The sequence below is a fragment of the Ammospiza caudacuta genome, chromosome 1, assembly GCF_027887145.1.
Source record: "Ammospiza caudacuta isolate bAmmCau1 chromosome 1, bAmmCau1.pri, whole genome shotgun sequence".
Lineage (NCBI taxonomy): Eukaryota > Metazoa > Chordata > Aves > Passeriformes > Passerellidae > Ammospiza > Ammospiza caudacuta.
The window spans coordinates 129,648,860-129,669,211 of NC_080593.1; the positions used below are offsets into that span (position 1 = coordinate 129,648,860).

A 20,352-nucleotide genomic window follows, 5' to 3' on the forward strand; every position below is an offset into this window, starting at 1 on the left:
ATATGTTTCATTAAGCATACCTGGACAACTTTATATTTAGCAGAACAATTTTAAGTTGAGTTTCTGTAAAATAGAACAAAATCTGGCTTTTAATCTTTCTAAATCCAGCTTTCATCTGATGTTGAAACCAAGCAAGCGATTGTCTTGGACAGTTGTACAAAGACAGGATTTAAAATGAAACTTTTGTCTTGATGGTAGATTTCCTGTCATGCTGCTGCTGTAAGACTATATGACCTACCTTACTAAATTACATTTTAATAGCACAGACCTTTGTGGCCTTCAGTATTTATGCTTCTGCTGGATATTACATTGCCAAGTTACAGGTACCTCTCTATGTATGAGCATGCTTTTTCTGCCAGCAGCAATTAGTGGAATGTTGTCTCTTTGCATATAAGTGATCACTACAGAGCTCAGAAATATTTTCATGTCTGTCTTTGAGGTATGTTGAGCCATAATTGTCATGATTGCAAAACCAAGTCCCCATCTCCCCAACCCCTCACTCTACATTTTAAAGAACTGCAGCACTGTCATAAATAAATAAAATGATTTCTTTTTACTGCAAATGTCTCTGTATTGCAGAGCAAAGGGCATTTTAAATTAAAGCCTTTTGGCTTGACCTGGAGGCAAAGATTCCCATGCCTTCTTCCCCTGTAGTGCTTCACATAAGACTTTCAGTGGCTCCTGAGAGTTACAATGCAATAATTATCCTCTCTGTTCACGGTTTAGACTTTATCACAACATTATTCTCTTTTTACTCTAAGCTGTTTTAAACACCTTCAGATCATTTATCCAGCTGCATTCATGTCCTTACCATGTCCAATATAATGCATACCTTATCATCCTGTGGTTCACATTGAAAGCTAATTCTTTTATCTTTTCAACTAATCTCCTGGCATTACTGTGAAGATAAATCCCTAATCTCCCTCTCCCTGCTTTTCTGAAGTGACTTTTTTCCTTGACATGTTGTTCACTCTTAGTACAGGTACTTTACTTCTCAAGATCTTGCTACAGAATTTTTGCATAGGTTTCTTAATTATTTTCTTATAACTTGCTAGTTGAATTTGGTACAGTAAACTTTTAATTGGCTCTTTTCTGTTTACCAGTCAACATCCTGTAGTTTACAATAATGTTCTGTAATCTGGGATGGTAAAAAAATTTGAGGAAGAGGGAAATTAGAAGAATTGTTTTGTCTGTTTTTAAAAGGTCTACAGGAAAATCCATATACACTAGAAAATTATGTGCAAGCTCTTTTCACTATTATTTTACACTGTAATATGTGAAACATCCTCAGTCCTAATTGCAGTATTACAATTTACTGAACAGTTATATCAGAGTAACAAGCAGAATTGCAAATAGATTTTTAATAGAATAAAGGTTATCAAAGCAAAGAGTTTGAAACAGGTAGGAGATGAATGAACAGAATTGTGCCAAAGAATACTAGGGCATTGAAGGGAATGTAAGCAGACACAACACTCACGTAGAAATGGTTGTGCAGGAGGAATTTGTTCTTCCCTCCAGATATTACAGCCACCAGCATGAGATTTGAAAACATCTTGGGCATGCATCACTGGGTGTCTTTGCTTCTTTGTGATGCAACCTTCTCAATTTCTTTTGTGCTTCTGCCTTGATTGCAGACTCACTTCCATTTATCCTGACTCATCTAATTTTCATTCTCTGTTCTCTTATGTATTTTTAATACCTTAAATAAATTATTCTAAACCTAATCAGTTTACCTGTAGTTTTAAGTTGTCCTAGACACAACTAACCTGTATGACAAATGCTTGTAGGGCTGCTAGCAATTGAGATTAAAAGTCCAAGTTTTCCTCATCTTAAAGTAAGGATGTTTGCCTCTATTGATGCATTTCTGTTTTACTGCCAGTTGGAATTTTTTTAATCCCATATCCTTTGTGATGTTGCTTGCATTCTGCATGTTTACAAATACGTGAATAAAATGTATTTTACACTCTAGTCTACTATGGTGTAGGAGAAACATCCTTGTTAGGCAGAGAGTCAGGAACTGATTTTAAAGGCTTGCTATTATATTTACGAAATATATTCCCTTTAAAGCTGTTCTATTTCAAAAGGTTATCCTTGATTTAAAAAATTTATCTGAGAAATCATTCTCTCTCAAAAAGACTGCACTTCTGAAGTGCAGTTTCTGCAGTTATCTTGACCTTTATACACTTTTTAAGCAAACAGATTTCTGTTGTCTCTGGAGTAATAAGTAAGAGATTTTTAGTGCATGAATATATATCAAGTATGCAAATGTGTTTAGCTTGTCTAGCAACTTGAAATTAAGAAAGCTGTAATTCGCTTTTCAAGTCCCTTCCCTTTTTTTGACTCCCCACTTTGTCACATGAATACTTTCTTCAGTGTTTTCTCCTCTACAGCACTTGTACAGTTTTGTTCACCCTGTGTTACTGTGCCTGTGGTCATTCTTGCTTCCTTGTGCCCTCCATAGTCTGCTTCTCTCTCCCCATGTTGGGTGCTGTTGCAAATGATCGTGTTTTGCTCTCAGCTCAGTAGTGTGAGCTTTACTGGAAACAGAGAAAAAGACATCTTAATAAAAGCATGTAGAAATTACAGGGACAAGGTTGTTTCTGCAAAGGATAAAAAAATCCTGAGTTTGAGTAAAACTGGAAGCTTTCATGTTCTCTGGAAATACTACCTTGGTTATACAGGATTTCCATGTGAAATTTCTTCCATTCACACTTGTGTAGAAATACTGTTTGTAGTGCTGTAGGGTTTAGCATGTAAATATTTTTGGAGGTGAACTCTGTGAAACTGAATAAGCTCATGTTGAATGGATTTTTTTAAATGTATTTTAGTGCAAAGTTTCCTTTGTCAGTTAAACTTAATAGCTTTTTTAGAAGTTCTCAGTTACAAAATTTTGTCCGTCAGTTTGGAAATATCTGATAGCATGAGTATGTTGTAGTGTAAACTTTACTTCTAGGCAACTTCTTTGAAGTTGGGGACTATTTCAGTAGTAACCAAGTAGTATATGGATTTGTTGCCAGCATTTTCAAACTTGGTATAAAATGTCTTACGCATTCTTTTTTGCATGTTTTTGTTCTGTATGTTTTTTGGTTTTGTTAAAACTGCTATTTTACTTTTAACAACTGAATAACCAGCTTTTCTTTCAAGTCCTTACATTTATTGCCTGAACAAATGTTAAGTATCAAAAGATCCTTACACAGGAGCTGTGTTCCAAATTATCATGGTGTTAGAGCACCACCTATAGGGTTTGCTCAAAAATTAAAAAGAAAGAATGATGGCATATTCAAATTAAATAATATCTTTCTGTATTTTGTGACTTTCATCCCAAGATATTAGGGCAGCTCCTGTGTCCTACAGTTAAGGTATGTTAATACTTAACTGTGAAGCATGACTAAAGCTCTAAAAACATGTGAAAGCATGTGAAAAAATATTTAAAGCATTTTTCTCTGACAGATATACAGGAAAATAGAAAATTTCCTGAGTTTTTGTTGTGGTATTTAAATTAATTTAGAAAATTCAGACATAACTCAGCATTTTTGTCTTTTAGTCCTTCTAAAATATATTTTAAAGTGTATTTGTTATTCCATATAGAAATTCTTTAATAATAATTTAATATTATAACTTACTATAATTTCAGGTCCCTATAGTACTGCAAAATTATTTTAAAAGCTTGATTCTGTATACAAATAAAAAAAAGTAACCTGTCCACAAATTACATTAATGCAACTTTTCCACTGTTATAAATGCAGTTCATTCTTCATCATATTTGTTTATTCATCACTTCTGATTGAATATTTTAATCAGATAGGAATTCTAAAAGGTTTTGATGATCAGACAATAATGGAAGTGCTTCCTTATTGGTAATAGTTCTTGTGTTCAAACTGCTGTGTGTAACTTACTGGGCTACCAGTAACTTTGACAGCTTGGCAGATTTTGGACTATCAGTGACAAAATTGAAAAAACACAGAGGGTCGTTATTTTTAATGTGTTTTCTCTCCATTCAGACTTCCTCATAATTTGAAGCTCTGCAGTGAGAGTATTCCAGCCTTTCTATTTATGTGAAGGTTGTGTATATGCTCTATGACAGGTGTTGGATATGAGGCTGTTAAGAGGGGGGCAAAACGGGAAAAAAAAAATCCACAAAGTATGTACATGAAATAAAATCAGAAGAATTAAGAACACTCCAGCTGTGGAAGGAGCAGCAGCTGAGTTAAGGCCAGTGCAGGAAGCTACACCTATAATAAATTAAGAGTACAAATGACTGAGCTATTTCAGTTGCATATAATTAGACATATAAATGTAAGCTTTCTAGTCCATTATCAGAAATGTAGTTGTGCAGGTCTGTCTGCTACAGTAAGTGCTCTTTTCCTTTCGAGCATTTCGAATCGTGTATGGAGATCATTTCCATGCCAAGAGCTGGAAGGGGGAAGATATTTAATTGATGGTCAAACACCGGGTCTGCCTAAGAGAGGAAATCCCAGCTGCTTGATTATTTAGCTTTAATTTGTTTTTCACCTTCTAATACACTTGTCAGTAAAAGGTGTTAATGCATGGTTAAATTGAACTGAATCTTTATAAAGACTAAAAATAAATTTAAAAATAAAAAAATCTTTAACCTAATAAAGTTATAAAAGTCCATATAGAATAATCTTTTTTAATCTGTAATGGTAATTGACATAAGTGCAAACTGCTGCACTGGCAGCATTGGAAAACATCTTTTGGCCGACGTGTTCCATTACAAACTCCTTTAGAAGCTGTGGGTCTTTTAACTGGTATGTCATCTAACTCACTCTGTTCTCCCTGATTAGGTGATGATTGGTTGGACGGGGTTTTTTGTCCTACTGGCTTTTTTAAAAAATGAATTAATCAAGATGCTTTCAATATATATGTCTTTTTTAGCTTGTGGAGATATTCCAGAACAAATTCGATCACCAAGCGGGACAATCACAAGTCCAGGGTGGCCCTCAGAGTATCCTGCCCGAATTAACTGTAGCTGGTACATCCATGCCAACCCAGGGGAGATCATTACTATAAGGTAACAGTGCTTCCACTGTGGGTGGAAGAAGTACTAACCAGACATTTTTAGCTGCCACTTGTACACATACCAGTTTTGTCTTCCTTCCTGTAAGTGAAGGATTTCAGTTCTGTTGGGGTTTTGCCTTTTATCTGATTTGCCTGCACACAGTCATGTAGCATTTGTTTTTAGCTGGACAATCACTAGAAAAAATTTTGGTGTGCTCATTTAATTGCATTTTTTCTGTGTGTCTGAAATATAGGAATTTTTCATTAAAAAGTATGTAAGTAAATGTGACTAAATGCTGTAATGCTTCATTGCTCTGAGGTTTCTTGATGTGTTTAAAAATGTTAGAGACAAATAGCAAGTCAATAGATAGCAGCTTAGGAAAGGCTGAGTTTTAATGCAGGGAGTTCCTCACAGTTTCACATATCTTGTAACTTTTCTAGAGTAGTAATGTAAAAAACTTGTGGATTCAAGTTCTCATCAGTTCATTTCTGACTACTGATTTCTTTTAGCATCAACATACAAATTAGTAGTGCTTCATAGACTTGATTATGAAACTGCATTACCTGCATATTTTTTTCAGTTTCCAGTTCAGACTTGCTGACCTAAGAAACTGCTCTTCATTATGAAGTATTTACTTTGACATCAGTTACTTGTTTAAATTCTGCCTCTTAATTTAAACAGTCTTTCTACTAAATATTTGACTGGCATAAATGCAATGTAAAGTAGGTAAAACTGTTCAGCTACTAGAATGCTTTCTAAACTTTTCATACTGTTTATTTTTAATAAAACTATTTTTTTCTTTCATGTTGTTTTCTTCCACTCATACATCCCACATTTCAGTTCTGATAGTGCTCTGTTGTCTGTACAGACCTGTTTTGCAGTTCCTCACACATCATTACCATGGCAGCTTGTCTTGACCGAGTGCTGCCATACCATGGCAGTCCATGACATAATGCTGGGATAGCCAAGTAGTGCAGCTGGGAGAAAGACTAATCTGAAAACATAATTTTGAACAATTTAGATGTATTTATAATGTCAAATTATGGTACTGCCATAAGTGTAGCATTAGCTAAAATTCTGGTGAAAATTGAGTTAAAATCACTTAGTAGTGTATGAAAGTCATTAAATGGGACACATAAGGACAATTTCATTACCAGAATTTTAGATTAAGAGAGTGTGTTTTTGTAACAAAATTGCATTTCTTTAAGTGGTGGGTGCAATATTTCGTTAGACAGATCCTTGCTGACCTCATAATATAAAAGTATCAGCACAAGGTTAAACCCTATCTCTACATGGGTGGAGAGAAGCTACTCTTTTTATTTCAGAAGAAGAAGTATTTATTTCAAAAAGAACTTCAAGCTGATTTTCATTTAGCGTTTTGTTTCTGTTATATTCAGTTCAGTAGCAATTTTGACCTTTTCTCTTTTTCAGCTTTCAAGATTTTGATGTTCAGGGATCTCGACGATGCAGCTCAGATTGGTTAACAATTGGAAGCTACAAGAACATTGAAGGCTATAGAGCATGTGGCTCTTCCATTCCCTCACCATACATCTCTTCACAGGATCATGTTTGGATAAGGTTTCATTCAGATGATAGCATCTCCAGAAAAGGCTTCAGATTAGCCTACTTTGCTGGTATGTTTCAAATGATACCTTGTATAATTTTGTGGTTTCACTTTTTCTTTCCTGTTCCAAGAATTACTTTCTCCATTACTTCCTCTAGAATTAACAGAATGCAGTACTGACTGTGGGTCTTTCCTGTAGTCACCTCAAGGTCTATTGAAATCAGAGAAAATACAGATTAGGTAATGTATTTTGATCCCATGCACAATGTGAATATTCAAAGTAGGAGTAACAATAAGCACATTGAATAATATTTGGGAAGAAAAGGTTAGCCAGTAGTAGTAGTAGTAGGCACCTGGAAGTTCTTTAAACATAGTAAGATTTGAAATATTTTCACCAGACAAAAAATTAATTTATTGAAGTAGTTGGGTAAACTTCTGAGTATCATAAATACAGTGAGAGAGGAAATAAATAAATGGCAGGATTTTTTTGTTTTGACATTTCTCACAGAATTTGCATCATTTTCCCATCTCCAGAAGGCATACTATCTTTTAAAAAATAAGCCTAAAAAAACTCCTCCCCATTGATAGATTCCAACCAAGTGCAGACATGGTTCTGTACATGCAAAATTTTTATTGTGTAATTACAGGATGTGATAAGAACTAGTTATCAGTAGTAATAGTTTGAGACTGTTTTGTGAGCCATTCTTGTTCTATTAAAGATTGCCAAGAGAGAGGAGGAAGCCAGTCATGGATCAAGACTAGTTCCGAACTTTTCCTGGCTTTAAGAGATACTACAGTTTTATGTAATAGCATGGCTATGGTGTTCTACATCATGATAATCCCAAATACTGGATTAGATTGCTCTTGGTTTTCACAATGATTTCATGTTACCTTACTCCCTCCAGTGTGCCTATATCCACTCACTGGCCTGCTCCAGATTTCTGTGCACACCGACTTCTGCCTCCTCCATAAAACAATTCATACTTGTAAACTTATCCAGTGGTGCCCACCATCAAAACTGTTTCAACAACATTCAGTAAATCTACCCCTGATCTCCTCTAGTCTAAGCTCCTGGTTTTTACTCTCCACTCTTCTTACCTTGTAGCTTCTTCCACTGTGTCAGTCTCTCACAAACAAGTTTCCAAGCAGGCTTATCCCTCTCTATCACCTGTTCTCAAGTCTACAAAAAAGCTCCTGCTGTGGTTCAGCTCCTTGCGCTTTAGCAGGTCTTGGGGCAGTAATGCAGCCTTGCATTTGATGCTGGCCCAGCTTTCAGGGCAGTGTTCTACCTGGGTTTTGTGCACTGTCTCACCAAAAACATGTCAGGGAGCAGGGGAGAAGCCACTGACCAGTCAGACATCCTGTGCCACTGTTTCTGCCAGTGGCCCAGGGGAACACTGCTACCTGTGTCAGGCATCAGCTTCTGCCCTTTTCACCTCCCTCTTGAAGCAGGTGCAGAGGAAAGGCAGCATTCCTTCCTGAGGGGTTTGGAGAAGGAAAGATACCTTGGATAAAAGTATGGAATGGGTAGGGGAGGTAAGCCATGGGCTTTGTAGAATTTTTCCTCTTCCTCTTTCCAAATCTTTTCCTCTCTTTTTCTCTGATCTTGAGACAATTTCATTATGTAACCCCTCTTGAAAGAAGCTCTAACGTTTTCAGTAACAAGCAGTTTTTTTCTATTAATTGATTTCTTTTATTTTGTAGACTAAAGTACTTAAGACTTTAATCCTATGTTTATAAATGTCTTTTTCTAAATAAATAAGTTTTATTTTGGGGACATTTGTTAATTTTTTTAGCAAACAAGCCTTGCTGAAACTTTGGCTTGAGTTTGCTCCCTATGTTTGATACAATACTTAGGAAGTATTTCACAATTGAGGTGTAAGTATAGTGTCTCAGTGATCAGAGTGGTCTTTTGATGTTTTAAACTAACCTGTACATGGGTGAAGAGTTGACAGTTGCTTTAATAATCATCTGCTCATTTCTGCTTTTGTGTGTCAAAAAAGGCTCCTGAAATGCTAGTGCATTTGCTGTGCATTCAACTGTGCCATTATGTTTGGTTTTTCTCATCAGCATCATGCAGTAGTGCTCAGATTAATACCTCAATAGATTATTTAATTCAGTGTTTTTAAGGCTACTCTCAAAGTTGGCAAGTAATCGTAGAAAAAGGGGGGAAAAAGTAATACATCAGTTACTTGGATGCAAGTTAGGCCTATCTGTGCTGGAATGATCAAAACACTACAGATTCCAAGTACAAAAGTGATCATAAGGGAGCCCCATGTTTAAAATCTGATGTGGAAGACAGGTTTTGTGAATTGTTTGAATTAATTCTTGTTTAAAGAAAATAATAGGTAAATATTCATATTTAATTTAAAACAAATCAGTAATAGGAAAGAAAAAAACTTTGAAGGTAGGAAGGGTACTGGACTAGAAAGTAAATTTTGGGCCACTTTTATTTGTCTTTCTTCCCTCTGTCTTCCTCCAACTACTTACTTATCAGCCTTTTAAATTATGGGAGTTGAAATGAGACAGTTTCCTAATGGTGATGTAGAGTGGAAAATAAAGTTAGTAAAAGTACAGGGGTTAACAGAGGCCACTGTAAATGCAGGGAAGAATTGTGTTAGTCCTTTGGCTACAACTGTATATGGGTGCTGCTAATCATCTTGTGCTATCCTGAAGTCTTTTGTGGTACAGCTCCCAAAGTTAGTCTTATTTAGTACGTCTCTTATCTTTTTAAGACTCTAATTTTTGATTCATAGGTAAATTTTCTTCATGTAATGATTGCAGGATTGGTGATTAAAAATGCTAAACCGAGATCAAGTATCCCTGCTCTTTTCTGGGATGTTCAAAAGCTTGTTGAAGGAAGAGCTTGGGTTGAAATTGTATCTGTTTTGTTACTGCAATATTCCCATCCCAATATTTATAACTCCGTGTTACAGCTTTCTTCTCAACTTCTTCCAGGTTCTGCAATGCATAAGGACTGAGCTAGATTATAATCAGTACTTGAAGGTTGAACATGAGGTTCAATGAACTTCTCCTAGATCTAGGCATCCTCTCCTAGACATCTTATTCTGCTACCTCCTACCTACTATTCTATTACCTCCAGCTATGGAGCTTAGTCAATCAGTTTAGGTAGGACTAGTCTGGCAGTTCAGTTCTACAGGTTCTAAATTCAAGGTCAAGGTTCCAACTTTAACATACTAATATTGTCTACCATATGTATGTCTGAATGTACTATAAATACTTACATATCTGTAACAGAACAAGAAAATGGTATCCTTTATACTGCATCTGTTCTTTGGATTTTTTTGGTGTGAAATGAACATATTCTGAAAACTAGTCACTGACAACACGTACATTTTGCTCTCCTTTCATTCTTCAGTCTCTGAAAGCAAATTTGTAGACTTAAACATTCTTCAGCAGTACATAAAACATTTATCACTCTTGATGATTTCATTTTACCGTGCATTCACTTTTTAAAAGCCTAAGCATTTGTGAAATTTTAAAACTGTGTTGTACTTCTCTAAAGAAAAAATATTTTAAGCTAGTGTATTTATTTTCAATGCTTTCTAAGTATTAAAGAAAGGAAAAAAAGAGAACAAAAGTGTGATATGACTTGACCTATCACAGCAGATTAGTTCCAGCAAGAAAAACTCAAGCTAGCTGTGAAAACTTTTATCATGTTGTATAGCAAAGCACTGGAACTTTAAAAATACTTGATTGGAGAAGGCCCTGAAGAGCCTAATCAAACACCAGTTGACCCTGTTTTGAGCAGATGATTTTATTAGATGGCCTCCATTCCAATCTGAATTGTTCTCTTGTAAAAAAAGATAAAACAGGCTTCTCCTGGGGGCATTAGGATTTCAGTAAGTTTATCATGCTGCCTTTCCTGTTTGCTTATTAAAACTTTAGGTAAAGCGTTCCTTAGAATGAATGTATCTTTGTCTAGTTTATTTTCTGAATTACTGTTGTGTAGGACCATCTGCATTGCAGACTTGTTTTAAATATTTTGACCATGACAGTTTGTTTTATAGCAAATTTTACAGTCTGTACTGTGGTTTGTAGAAATAACTGATTGAAAATTATGCAGCAGTGTTTGACTCAGCTGAATTGTTGCGGAGTTGAAATAACTTGGATTCCAGGTATGCTTCTGTATTCAACATGGCTGGAACTTTAATAAGTAAAGGCATGCCTGTGTTTTTGCATTTGCTGCACTTCCATCTTAGTTGCTGCAGGAGAGACAGGAACAAACAGTGGGAACAGGAGAGGGCAGAGGTTTCTTTTTGTGGTTGGTGATAATATGTAATCTTCGGCTGTCAGCTTCTCTCTTGCCTTAGATCCTTTGGTACAAAGTAGGAACCTCCAAAAGTAGGAGACAGTCTCTCTGCTTTTCTGGGAAAGAATTTGAGGTGATAACCAGTACTGCAGCACAAAATGTTTCTGTATTTTGAGTGATAAATGAGAGAGTGTTTTTCTAACTTATGTTTAGCATATTTGAAGTCAGATTTCTCAATAGCTATAAATGAGCATTGTTTTCTTGCTTGGGTTAAAGTTATTTGACTGAAATCAGCTAAGGATAAAGTCCATGCTGATGTGTTGATGGAATTTGACTTGAAAAACCTGTTTTGTCTTGAAATTTGCTAAAAGTTGCCATGGTTTTAAGGCACTTCAGACATTTGCTTTGCCCTTCTAGAGTACCTGGTGCAGCAAATAAACACAACACAAACCATAAAGGGCTAAACTCTAAGGAAATACTTTTTTTAACTTACAGGGAAATCTGATGAACCAAGTTGTGATTGTGACCAGTTTCACTGTGCTAATGGGAAGTGTATTCCAGAAAGTTGGAAATGTAACAATATGGATGAATGTGGAGACAACTCGGACGAGGAAATCTGTGCCAAAGCTAATCCTCCGACAGCTGCTTCCTTTCAGCCTTGTGCACCCGATCAGTTCCAGTGTCTTTCCCGCTTCACCAAGCTTTACACTTGCCTTCCAGAATCTTTAAAATGTGATGGTAACATTGATTGTCTTGACCTGGGAGATGAAATAGACTGTGATGTGCCAACATGTGGACAGTGGTTAAAATACTTTTATGGTACTTTCAGTTCTCCCAACTATCCCGACTTCTACCCACCTGGCAGCAACTGCACCTGGCTGATAGACACTGGTGATCATCGCAAAGTAATTTTGCGATTTACCGATTTTAAACTTGATGGTACAGGTTACGGAGACTATGTCAAAATATATGATGGATTGGAGGAGAATCCACGGAGACTGTTGCGGGTACTGACAGCATTTGACTCTCATGCTCCCCTCACAGTTGTTTCATCCTCAGGACAGATAAGAGTGCATTTTTGTGCTGACAAAGTGAATGCTGCAAGAGGGTTCAATGCAACATATCAAGTTGATGGCTTCTGTTTGCCCTGGGAAATCCCATGCGGAGGGAATTGGGGGTGCTACACAGAGCAGCAACGCTGCGACGGCTACTGGCACTGTCCAAATGGAAGGGATGAAACCAACTGCACCATGTGCCAAAGAGATGAGTTTCCCTGCTCTCGAAATGGTGTTTGCTACCCTCGTTCAGATCGCTGCAACTACCAGAATCATTGCCCTAATGGTTCAGATGAAAAGAATTGTTTCTTCTGTCAGCCAGGCAATTTTCACTGTAAAAACAACCGCTGTGTGTTTGAGAGCTGGGTTTGTGATTCTCAAGATGACTGTGGCGATGGCAGTGACGAAGAGAATTGCCCGGTCATTGTGCCCACTAGAGTGATAACTGCAGCTGTCATCGGGAGTCTTATTTGTGGATTGCTGCTTGTCATTGCACTGGGATGTACTTGTAAATTGTACTCACTCAGGATGTTTGAGCGAAGGTAAGTAGAACTCAACTTTATTAAATATTTTGGTGTTTTCTTCTGTTTGTACTTGAAGCAGTTTTGTTGCCATACGGATATTGTTGCACGTGATTTGTAAAGACATTGCTCCTTTTTCTTTGATAGTAAAAAGAGGTTTCTTAATCATAGACTTTATCAGATTGGAAGGGACCCATAAGGAATATCAAGTCCAACTCCATACTTCTTGCAGGACATCTGAAGCTAAACCTTGCTAAGACCAATGGCTGAGCATTGTTCAGATGCTCCTTGAACTCTGAAGGCTGGGGAGGCAATTTTCTGGGGAGCCTGTTCCAGGGACTGACTGCTCCCCCAGTGAAGAAAAGGGGATAGAAGCATCCTGATCACTTCGCTATAGAGGGTTAAAGCTCCAGATGGTGTTACCAGAAAGGAAGTTTGGGGAAACTGCAGTTAATTAATTTGCAATTTGTATCACAGTTCTGTATATAACATCATGTTTCTTCTCTTGTAGGCTGGTTCATACCAGGATTACATATCCTTCAATCTTTTCCAATAATACAAGTGTTACTTGTGGTGCTTTTTATATTTAGCTCATGGGTTTGGGCTGGTTTGTTTATTTTGAAGAAATTTATTGTTGGGTTTGTGTTTTTGCTCTCATTTCAGCTGGACAGACTCACAGGAATGACTTTATATTCTTTGCCAATTAAATTTCAATTAAATTAGCAAAACTTCATCTTCTGAAGTTTTTATTTCAGATTATAATAGTCTGATGTACTTTCATTCATTCATATATATATATATATATATATATAAATCAGTGTCTTATGTATTCGGAAATTTCTCTTCTCTTTGAAAGGTCATTTGAAACTCATTTGTCAAGGGTTGAGGCTGAGCTGTTAAGAAGAGAAGCTCCTCCATCCTATGGACAATTAATTGCCCAGGGTTTAATTCCACCAGTTGAAGATTTCCCTGTTTGTTCCCCAAATCAGGTAAGATTTTAAACTAGCAGGCAGACTCCTTAAATTTTAGGGAGACTGAAATAAAAATATTTTAACTTTCATCTGCTTCCTTTTCCTCTTTAGCATTTCCTTTTTCTCCTTTCAAGTCAATAGTGTTATACAAATGATTAGCCCTTGAACAAAATCAGTGGCATAGTAACACCACAGTTTCTTCTGCAGGCTTTCTTTTGTTGCCAATGCCAGTAATGCACACTATAGAACCCCCTCTTGCATGAAAAGTAATAAATTGGTAGATCTAATTGTATGTTCTGTGTTACTGTTGTGAAAGTAAAGATTGCAAGATGGCACTTTGCAGTTTGGGAAAGACCTAGACTTCTAATGTGGAATGGTAGTTCACATGCACAGTGTGTAGGTATGTTCATGCTTGCTGTGCATAACAAGATGATGGGGAAAGACAGGATGTCATATCATATAAAATTACCATGAATGAGTAATAAAGCAAAAGCTAGTAAATGGCAGTCAATAGTTTCTGGTCACCCAGATTCAGAGATGGATGATTAGTGAATTTCTTATTTGGTTGATAAATGAGTTTCTCTCAAAAAGCTTTTCAAGGAGTTAAAAAATGTCTTACAGTTATAAAGCTCTTGTGAGAAATAGAAGTCTTAGTCTGGGAATCCTGGTGTGTTCTGTTAGAGTTGACATTAATTATGTTGTGTTGCTGTTAATACAGCAAAGTTTATGGTAAGAAAAGATTGCATTACTATTACATGTTCTTTCATGCTCACATGTTCACAAGCAGCTGCGATCTGCCACAAAAGATTAGAGGAAAAGAGGAAAATAAATTGCAATTTGCATGAGAAGCTTTAAAGAAACATTGTAAAGATTTTTTGGATTAGTACTGAACTTCATTAATGAATCTAATAATTGTCTGTAGTGAACACTGTAGAATCCCTTGTTCTTTTTCAGTAGATGACTGTGGTTATAATAAAGATCAGTATGTTCCTGTTTCAACCCAGTTCTGTACTTTTACAAAATTGTCTTGCTATCCTCTTTGCCAAAAAAATTAACCTTCACCAGTTTATGATGGATCTGTGTTCACAAGTCTCTTGAGGTAGGGTTAGTTTAGCGAAGTCTCTAGAGACAGTGCAGTTGTCATGCCCAGATGTGTAAGTCCTCTAGTACAGATAACTTGGAACAAACCAGTGCTTCCTGAAGAAGCACTGTCTGAAGGATGGTGGAAGAGAGATGAAGGTGACAGCATGAGAACACTTAATTTCAGTTTTCATAAATTAAGGGAAGTACATGCATGTATGTTAAGGGTTTAATCAGGGAATGACTCTTCTGAAGAATATTCTATTTTTTTTTGCCATAATCTTAATGTAAAGTCATGAATATGGACTTTATCCTCTAATTAAACACATTTGTGAATATTTTTAGAATGATGGGCACATGGAAGACCTAATTAGCTGAGGCAGTGTTTTCTCTAAGTTTGAGTCAGGGATCTCCAAGATAAAGGAGTTTGTGTTCTTATGTTTATGTTACCGTACAGTTGAGTAGTTGTACAGGATTTTAAACAGGAAAATTCAGGTATGCATTCTTCTGTAGCTGGATAACTAGAAAATGTATACTGAATTTGGGAAATTTATAGTTTAGAACACAAAAGGTAATTTTATTTAAACAGAACCATTAAAGCATTTTGAAACTGGAATTAACTGATTACATCAGAAAGGGAGGAAAAAAATCAAACTATAAGCCTCTGCTGGAGAAGATACTTAATTTAGTCCCTTTGAGGAAGCCCTATGGTAGTGGATAAAGAAGGTGGCCACCTTTGTTAAATCTTTCTGGAACTTTGTTTACAAATCCTAAAATGAGACACATTTCTCTGTGCTGTACTGTAAAATCCACAGTGACTATCTTTTTGGTAAGACGGTAACAGATTTTGTGTGCCTGCTCTACTGGCTCTGTGGTTGTGTTTTTCTTTAATCTGTGTTCCATATCCAGACTATAGTGCCTTGTTTTCACATTGTCTTTATTTAGAGATCCTTTTTTAGGGCAGAAATATACCTTTGAAGTATTGAAGTCATTGCTCTTTTATTGCCTTTGCATATGTATTTCCACTTAATCTGCCTGTTTATGTTTTTCCTCTAGAGCATCTAGACTTTAGTCATGACTTTTTTAAATAGCCTTTTTAAATAGCCTTTTGCTACATATACCAGATCCTTATAAAGAAGGATGCAACATTTTGTAATATTTAAGATTCTGCATTTAACTTCGTTAAATGCTGTTTTGCATAATAATAGTTATACCAGCAGACTGTCAGTGCTTGATTGTTGCTTGTCTTCTTATTTAGGCTTCAGTTCTGGAAAACCTCAGGCTGGCAGTACGATCTCAGCTTGGATTTACCTCAATCAGACTTCCTATTGCTGGCAGATCAAGTAACATTTGGAATCGAATTTTTAATTTTGCAAGGTCACGTCATTCTGGATCGTTGGCATTGGTCTCGGCAGATGGAGATGATGTTGCCAGCCAAAGTACTAGTAGAGAAGGTGAAAGAAATAATACTCACAGAAGTTTGTTTTCAGTTGAATCTGATGATACAGACACAGAAAATGAAAGAAGAGACACAGCAGGAGCAGTTGGTGGTGTTGCTGCCACCTTGCCTCAAAAAGTCCCTCCTGCAACAGCAATAGAAGCACCAGTGGGAGCGTGTGGGAGTTCCTCTGCTCAGAGCAGCAGCACGGATGGTGGAAGAGAAGTGACAAGTGTAGAGCCCCCAAGCACAAGTCCCGCACGCCACCAGCTCTCGAGCGCACTAAGCCGTATGACTCAAGGCTTGCGCTGGGTACGCTTTACTTTAGGGAGATCAAGCTCAGTGAATCAGAACCAAAGTCCTTTGAGACAGCTTGATAATGGGGTAAGTGGAAGAGAAGAGGATGATGATGTTGAAATGTTAATTCCAGTCTCTGATGTAGCATCAGACTTTGACATGAATGACTGTTCAAGACCTCTACTTGATCTCAGCTCAGATCAAGGACCAGGGCTTAGACAGCCTTACAGTGCAGCACATCACAGTGTAAGGTCATGCAGTCGAGATGGCCCCTGTGAGAGCTGTGGCATCGTACACACTGCCCAGATACCCGACACTTGCTTAGAGGCAACAGTGAAAAACGAAACTAGTGACGATGAGGCATTATTACTCTGCTAGGTACGGATTGTTTAGGAAAGATTGTGTACAAGTTGGAGCAATATCTGTCATTGTTTTGTACTTCACAGTTAAAATTAGTTTTTAGTTTTAAAAAATCCAGGACAACATTATGTTAAAGCTGTTTTAGCCTGTGTGGTCGATTAAACTTTTCTTATACTGGATGATGTTATGGAACTATAAGAGTGAACATTTTAATGGCTCTGAATACACAATGTGTGTATCCAGTATAATTGGATTACTCTTTAAACTGAAGTTTTCCCCATTAGTTTCAAATTTAGTTTATCCTGGTACTGTAGTTCAAACCCAAAACACGGCTGCTCAAGACTTAGTGGCTGCCTGTTTAACCCCATATTAACAGGTGAATTTGTACAGAATTATTTTCCTTTAGGAACTGACTCTGTTGTATTATTACCAACATACTTGTAACTTAATATACTAAATATGGTAAGGATTGTTACTGTAAAATATGTACTTTTCTTTGAGTTTATTCAACACTTTGTGTAAATATTCTTGAATTTCATCGTAATGTGAACTTACTTAAAGGGAGGAGAAACTTTCTCCAGGAGTATTCTTTTTCTTTCAGAAGTACAAAATGCAATGATATATGAAATTTAGGCATAATAGATAAAGTGATGGCAAAAGCTTTTTTAGCACTGACTTTCCTAAACTGCAATCTAATATGGTACAAGCCAAATAGTATGTAAAATCCCCAGTCATTAGTCTTTTTGATTTGAAGTAAAAAAGGGCCGAAGATATTACAATATGTGTTAGTTCTTTAAATATCCAATATGTACAAATACACTACAGAATAAGTTCCAACTGGTAATAGATCTTTCCCTAACACTGTAGGTTATAAAGCTTGTTTGGTCTCAAGGGATTTGCACTAAAATCATATTAAGGTCTCTAATGAGCTTAGTGCACAAGCACTATCACTTTAAGTACTATTATTGTCTAATATTGCAATGGCTATATATTTCCATGGCTCTTTTCTTGGGGTGTTGCATTTTTGTTGCAATTGAATTTGCTTTACTAATTCCCTATTTATTCATTGTATTTAAAAACTGGTTTACTCGGTTGCAGACTGGTTGTTTAAAATAAACCAAAAGAAAACCCTTTTAGTGTATTTTTTATGATATTACATGTTGGAGCAAAACAGATCAGTGAGGAAAAAAGCTCGTAACTTCCAATTTTGTGATAAGCAGGTTAATACGTGGCTACTAGTGTGACAACAAGAAACTACACCTTTTAAAAACAAAACTGTCAACTACTGTTTTATTTATTCTTTGCCAGTCTGTTTTTAGTAGGCTTAAAGATCCAGTATGAAATGTATTTGTGTGTGATTGTATGCTATTTATTAAATTTTAAATACTTTGTTGAATGTCATTTTAAAGCATGTTTAAAGTCTTGTGCATTTCTGTCGTGTTATGCTGTCGGGCAGAACTGACTAAAATTTTAATATGTATCAAAATTAAATTGAATTTTTGTTATGTTTTTGAGGTACTTTTAAAGATAAATCCAAGGTCTGTCTGGCTTTTTATTTTTTTTAAATCCTCATCTCTGAAGTACAAATCACATGCAGAAGGAACAAACAATTGAATGGATTCCAAAGTGTATATCTCTTCTCCCTCTTCTCTTCATTCACAGACACTGGGATGAGAAAAATAAACAATTTTACCATCTGGTTGATTTTTTTCATGCGAGTTAGCAGGTAAATTCTGAGTTCAGGATGCAATGACGTCGATTTGTGCTTTTGAGGAACCTTATGTGCAATACAATTGTAAAAGATTTTATTATAACAACCCATGCGGTTTCAAGTTTCAGAACAGATCACATCACACTGGTACCAGATCAGGTACAAGTTGGCCCATAATTACACGTACTCAAGTAAAAGTCATCAATGGCCATCTTTATTCACATTGAATAATATCTAAATCTGTGGATAATCTCTAGTCTGATTTCAGTAGCATTGCTTATAGAGCAGGCAGCTTTGCAATAGGAACATGGTAACATACCCTGAAGTATATGTGAGCAGTATGTCCTGGTATAAAATACTGGGTTTTTAAACCTTCCTGATTAATTGTCATTAGAAAGTGGTTGTGGAAATGCTTGTCCCTGAGGCAGATAAATTTTAAAGAAAGAGTCTTCACAGAATACCTTCAGTGTTTAACACACATAGTGATCTAAATTTGTTCCATTAGATGCCCCAAATAGCATGTACCTATGGACTCCATATTGCAGATGTAAAAAGAACACAATGTTTAATTTGTTTTAAAGGAAAAATGCTACACATTTAACTGAGAAGTTGGATTTGATTGATAATTTGAAAATTGTAAATAAAATTCATATTTGTATGAGGTGAATTTGTTGCAGTGATTTTTTTTCTTAGTGATATTAAAGGGAGTGATTGATTTTTCTTTTGAGTAATGCATGAGTGATTGGTTGCATTTGTTTTGTTTGGTTTTATTGAGGGTTTCGATAAGACATTATTACCCTGTCTCTTTTTATGCTGGAGAGCTTGAATTAGTATTTTGTTTAATTCATTCTTGATTTAGCTGTGCTACAATACTAGGGCAGTTTGAAAAAAATGTCAGAAATATTTACTGTAGAATTATCTTGTTTTCTGTAATAAATCACTTTCATCTGCCAGCTTTAAAGAATCTAGGTTATTGTGAGGCAAGTTTTCTCCTCGTGTAAAGTTATTTAAACATGGAAAGAGTTTGTCACCATTCTTTTTCACATACCACACTTTTTTGTCATTTGAAACATTAGGGAGGGCTGACTGAGCTTCAGATGGTGCAAGGGCTTGTTTTGTTTCCAGAGTTCATTTTCAGTACAAGTTCAGCAAGTGTTGCTGATAACTCTTCTTTCAAAACAGAGTTCCTGGAGCGGATGCTGGAATTAGTTACTGTATTATGTGTTCACTTTCTGTCTGAATGTCAAAGCATGAACTTGTGCCAAAGCTTGGATTCAGTTCAGGGAAATCAAGTTCAGGTTGGGACACAAATACTGTTTCAGTGAAGTTTATACATTAAATACTCACTGCAGATCAAATCATGCCTTTTTCTGTTGGGATGAGGTTTTGCTTCCTTTCTGAAAAGTGAGTGTTTTATTGTCCTATATACATCTCCAGATATTCAGCTGTGTAGGTTGTCCTGAGGAAATGCTGCACATTTCCCATAAATCTTGGTTTAATTCAAAGTTTTAATCCTCCTCCAGTTGTGATGAAGCTTTCTGTGAAGTCTTTTGTCAGTTTGTGGGGTTTTTTTGACTGTATCTCTTTTCTTCCCCCCCTTGTGAGTTTCTGAAAATAAGCAGTTGGTAACTGAATTCCTCCAGGACATCAGCTATAAGTCAATTGCCCAGAATGGGGTGTGTTCTGAAAGGACAAGGGAGAAGACTGTCTTGTCTCTTTGCCATGTCACTAAAAGTATATAGAGGTAAGCACACTGATATTTAAAACTCTTTCCCTTCCATCCTCCACTGGGATTTCACTAGTTAGCTTTTGCTTCCAAGTGATGTCCATAGTTGCACTTGGACTTGATACAGATAAGTTCTATAGCACAACATTCAGGTCAATATGTCTAGTTGAGGTTTCTGTTCATGTGCTGTACCCACTATCTGGTGAGTAGTAACCTGGGGGAAGAGAATGTGGGATTCACTAAACTGAAGTATTATCTAAGAATTCAGATGGACAAGACTCCCCAGTCATCAATGGAGGGAAAAAGAGACATTGCTCTGAGCAGTGCCAGTGATTC

General features: G+C 36.4%; 1 protein-coding gene across 2 annotated transcripts in view; it reads left to right on the top strand.

Annotated features, from left to right (window-relative positions):
* The window catches only part of LRP12 (LDL receptor related protein 12), a 49,110-nt gene extending 30,138 nt beyond the window's left edge, over positions 1-18,972 (top strand). For both annotated transcript variants that reach the window (XM_058815892.1, XM_058815809.1), the window contains 5 exons: positions 4,897-5,032; positions 6,452-6,654; positions 11,353-12,454; positions 13,290-13,422; positions 15,743-18,972. In XM_058815892.1, the coding sequence (XP_058671875.1) occupies positions 4,897-5,032; positions 6,452-6,654; positions 11,353-12,454; positions 13,290-13,422; positions 15,743-16,597 (2,429 nt within the window). In that variant the 3' untranslated portion in view covers positions 16,598-18,972. The remainder of the gene's footprint in view (positions 1-4,896; positions 5,033-6,451; positions 6,655-11,352; positions 12,455-13,289; positions 13,423-15,742) is intronic.
* Positions 18,973-20,352: the final 1,380 nt, after the last annotated feature.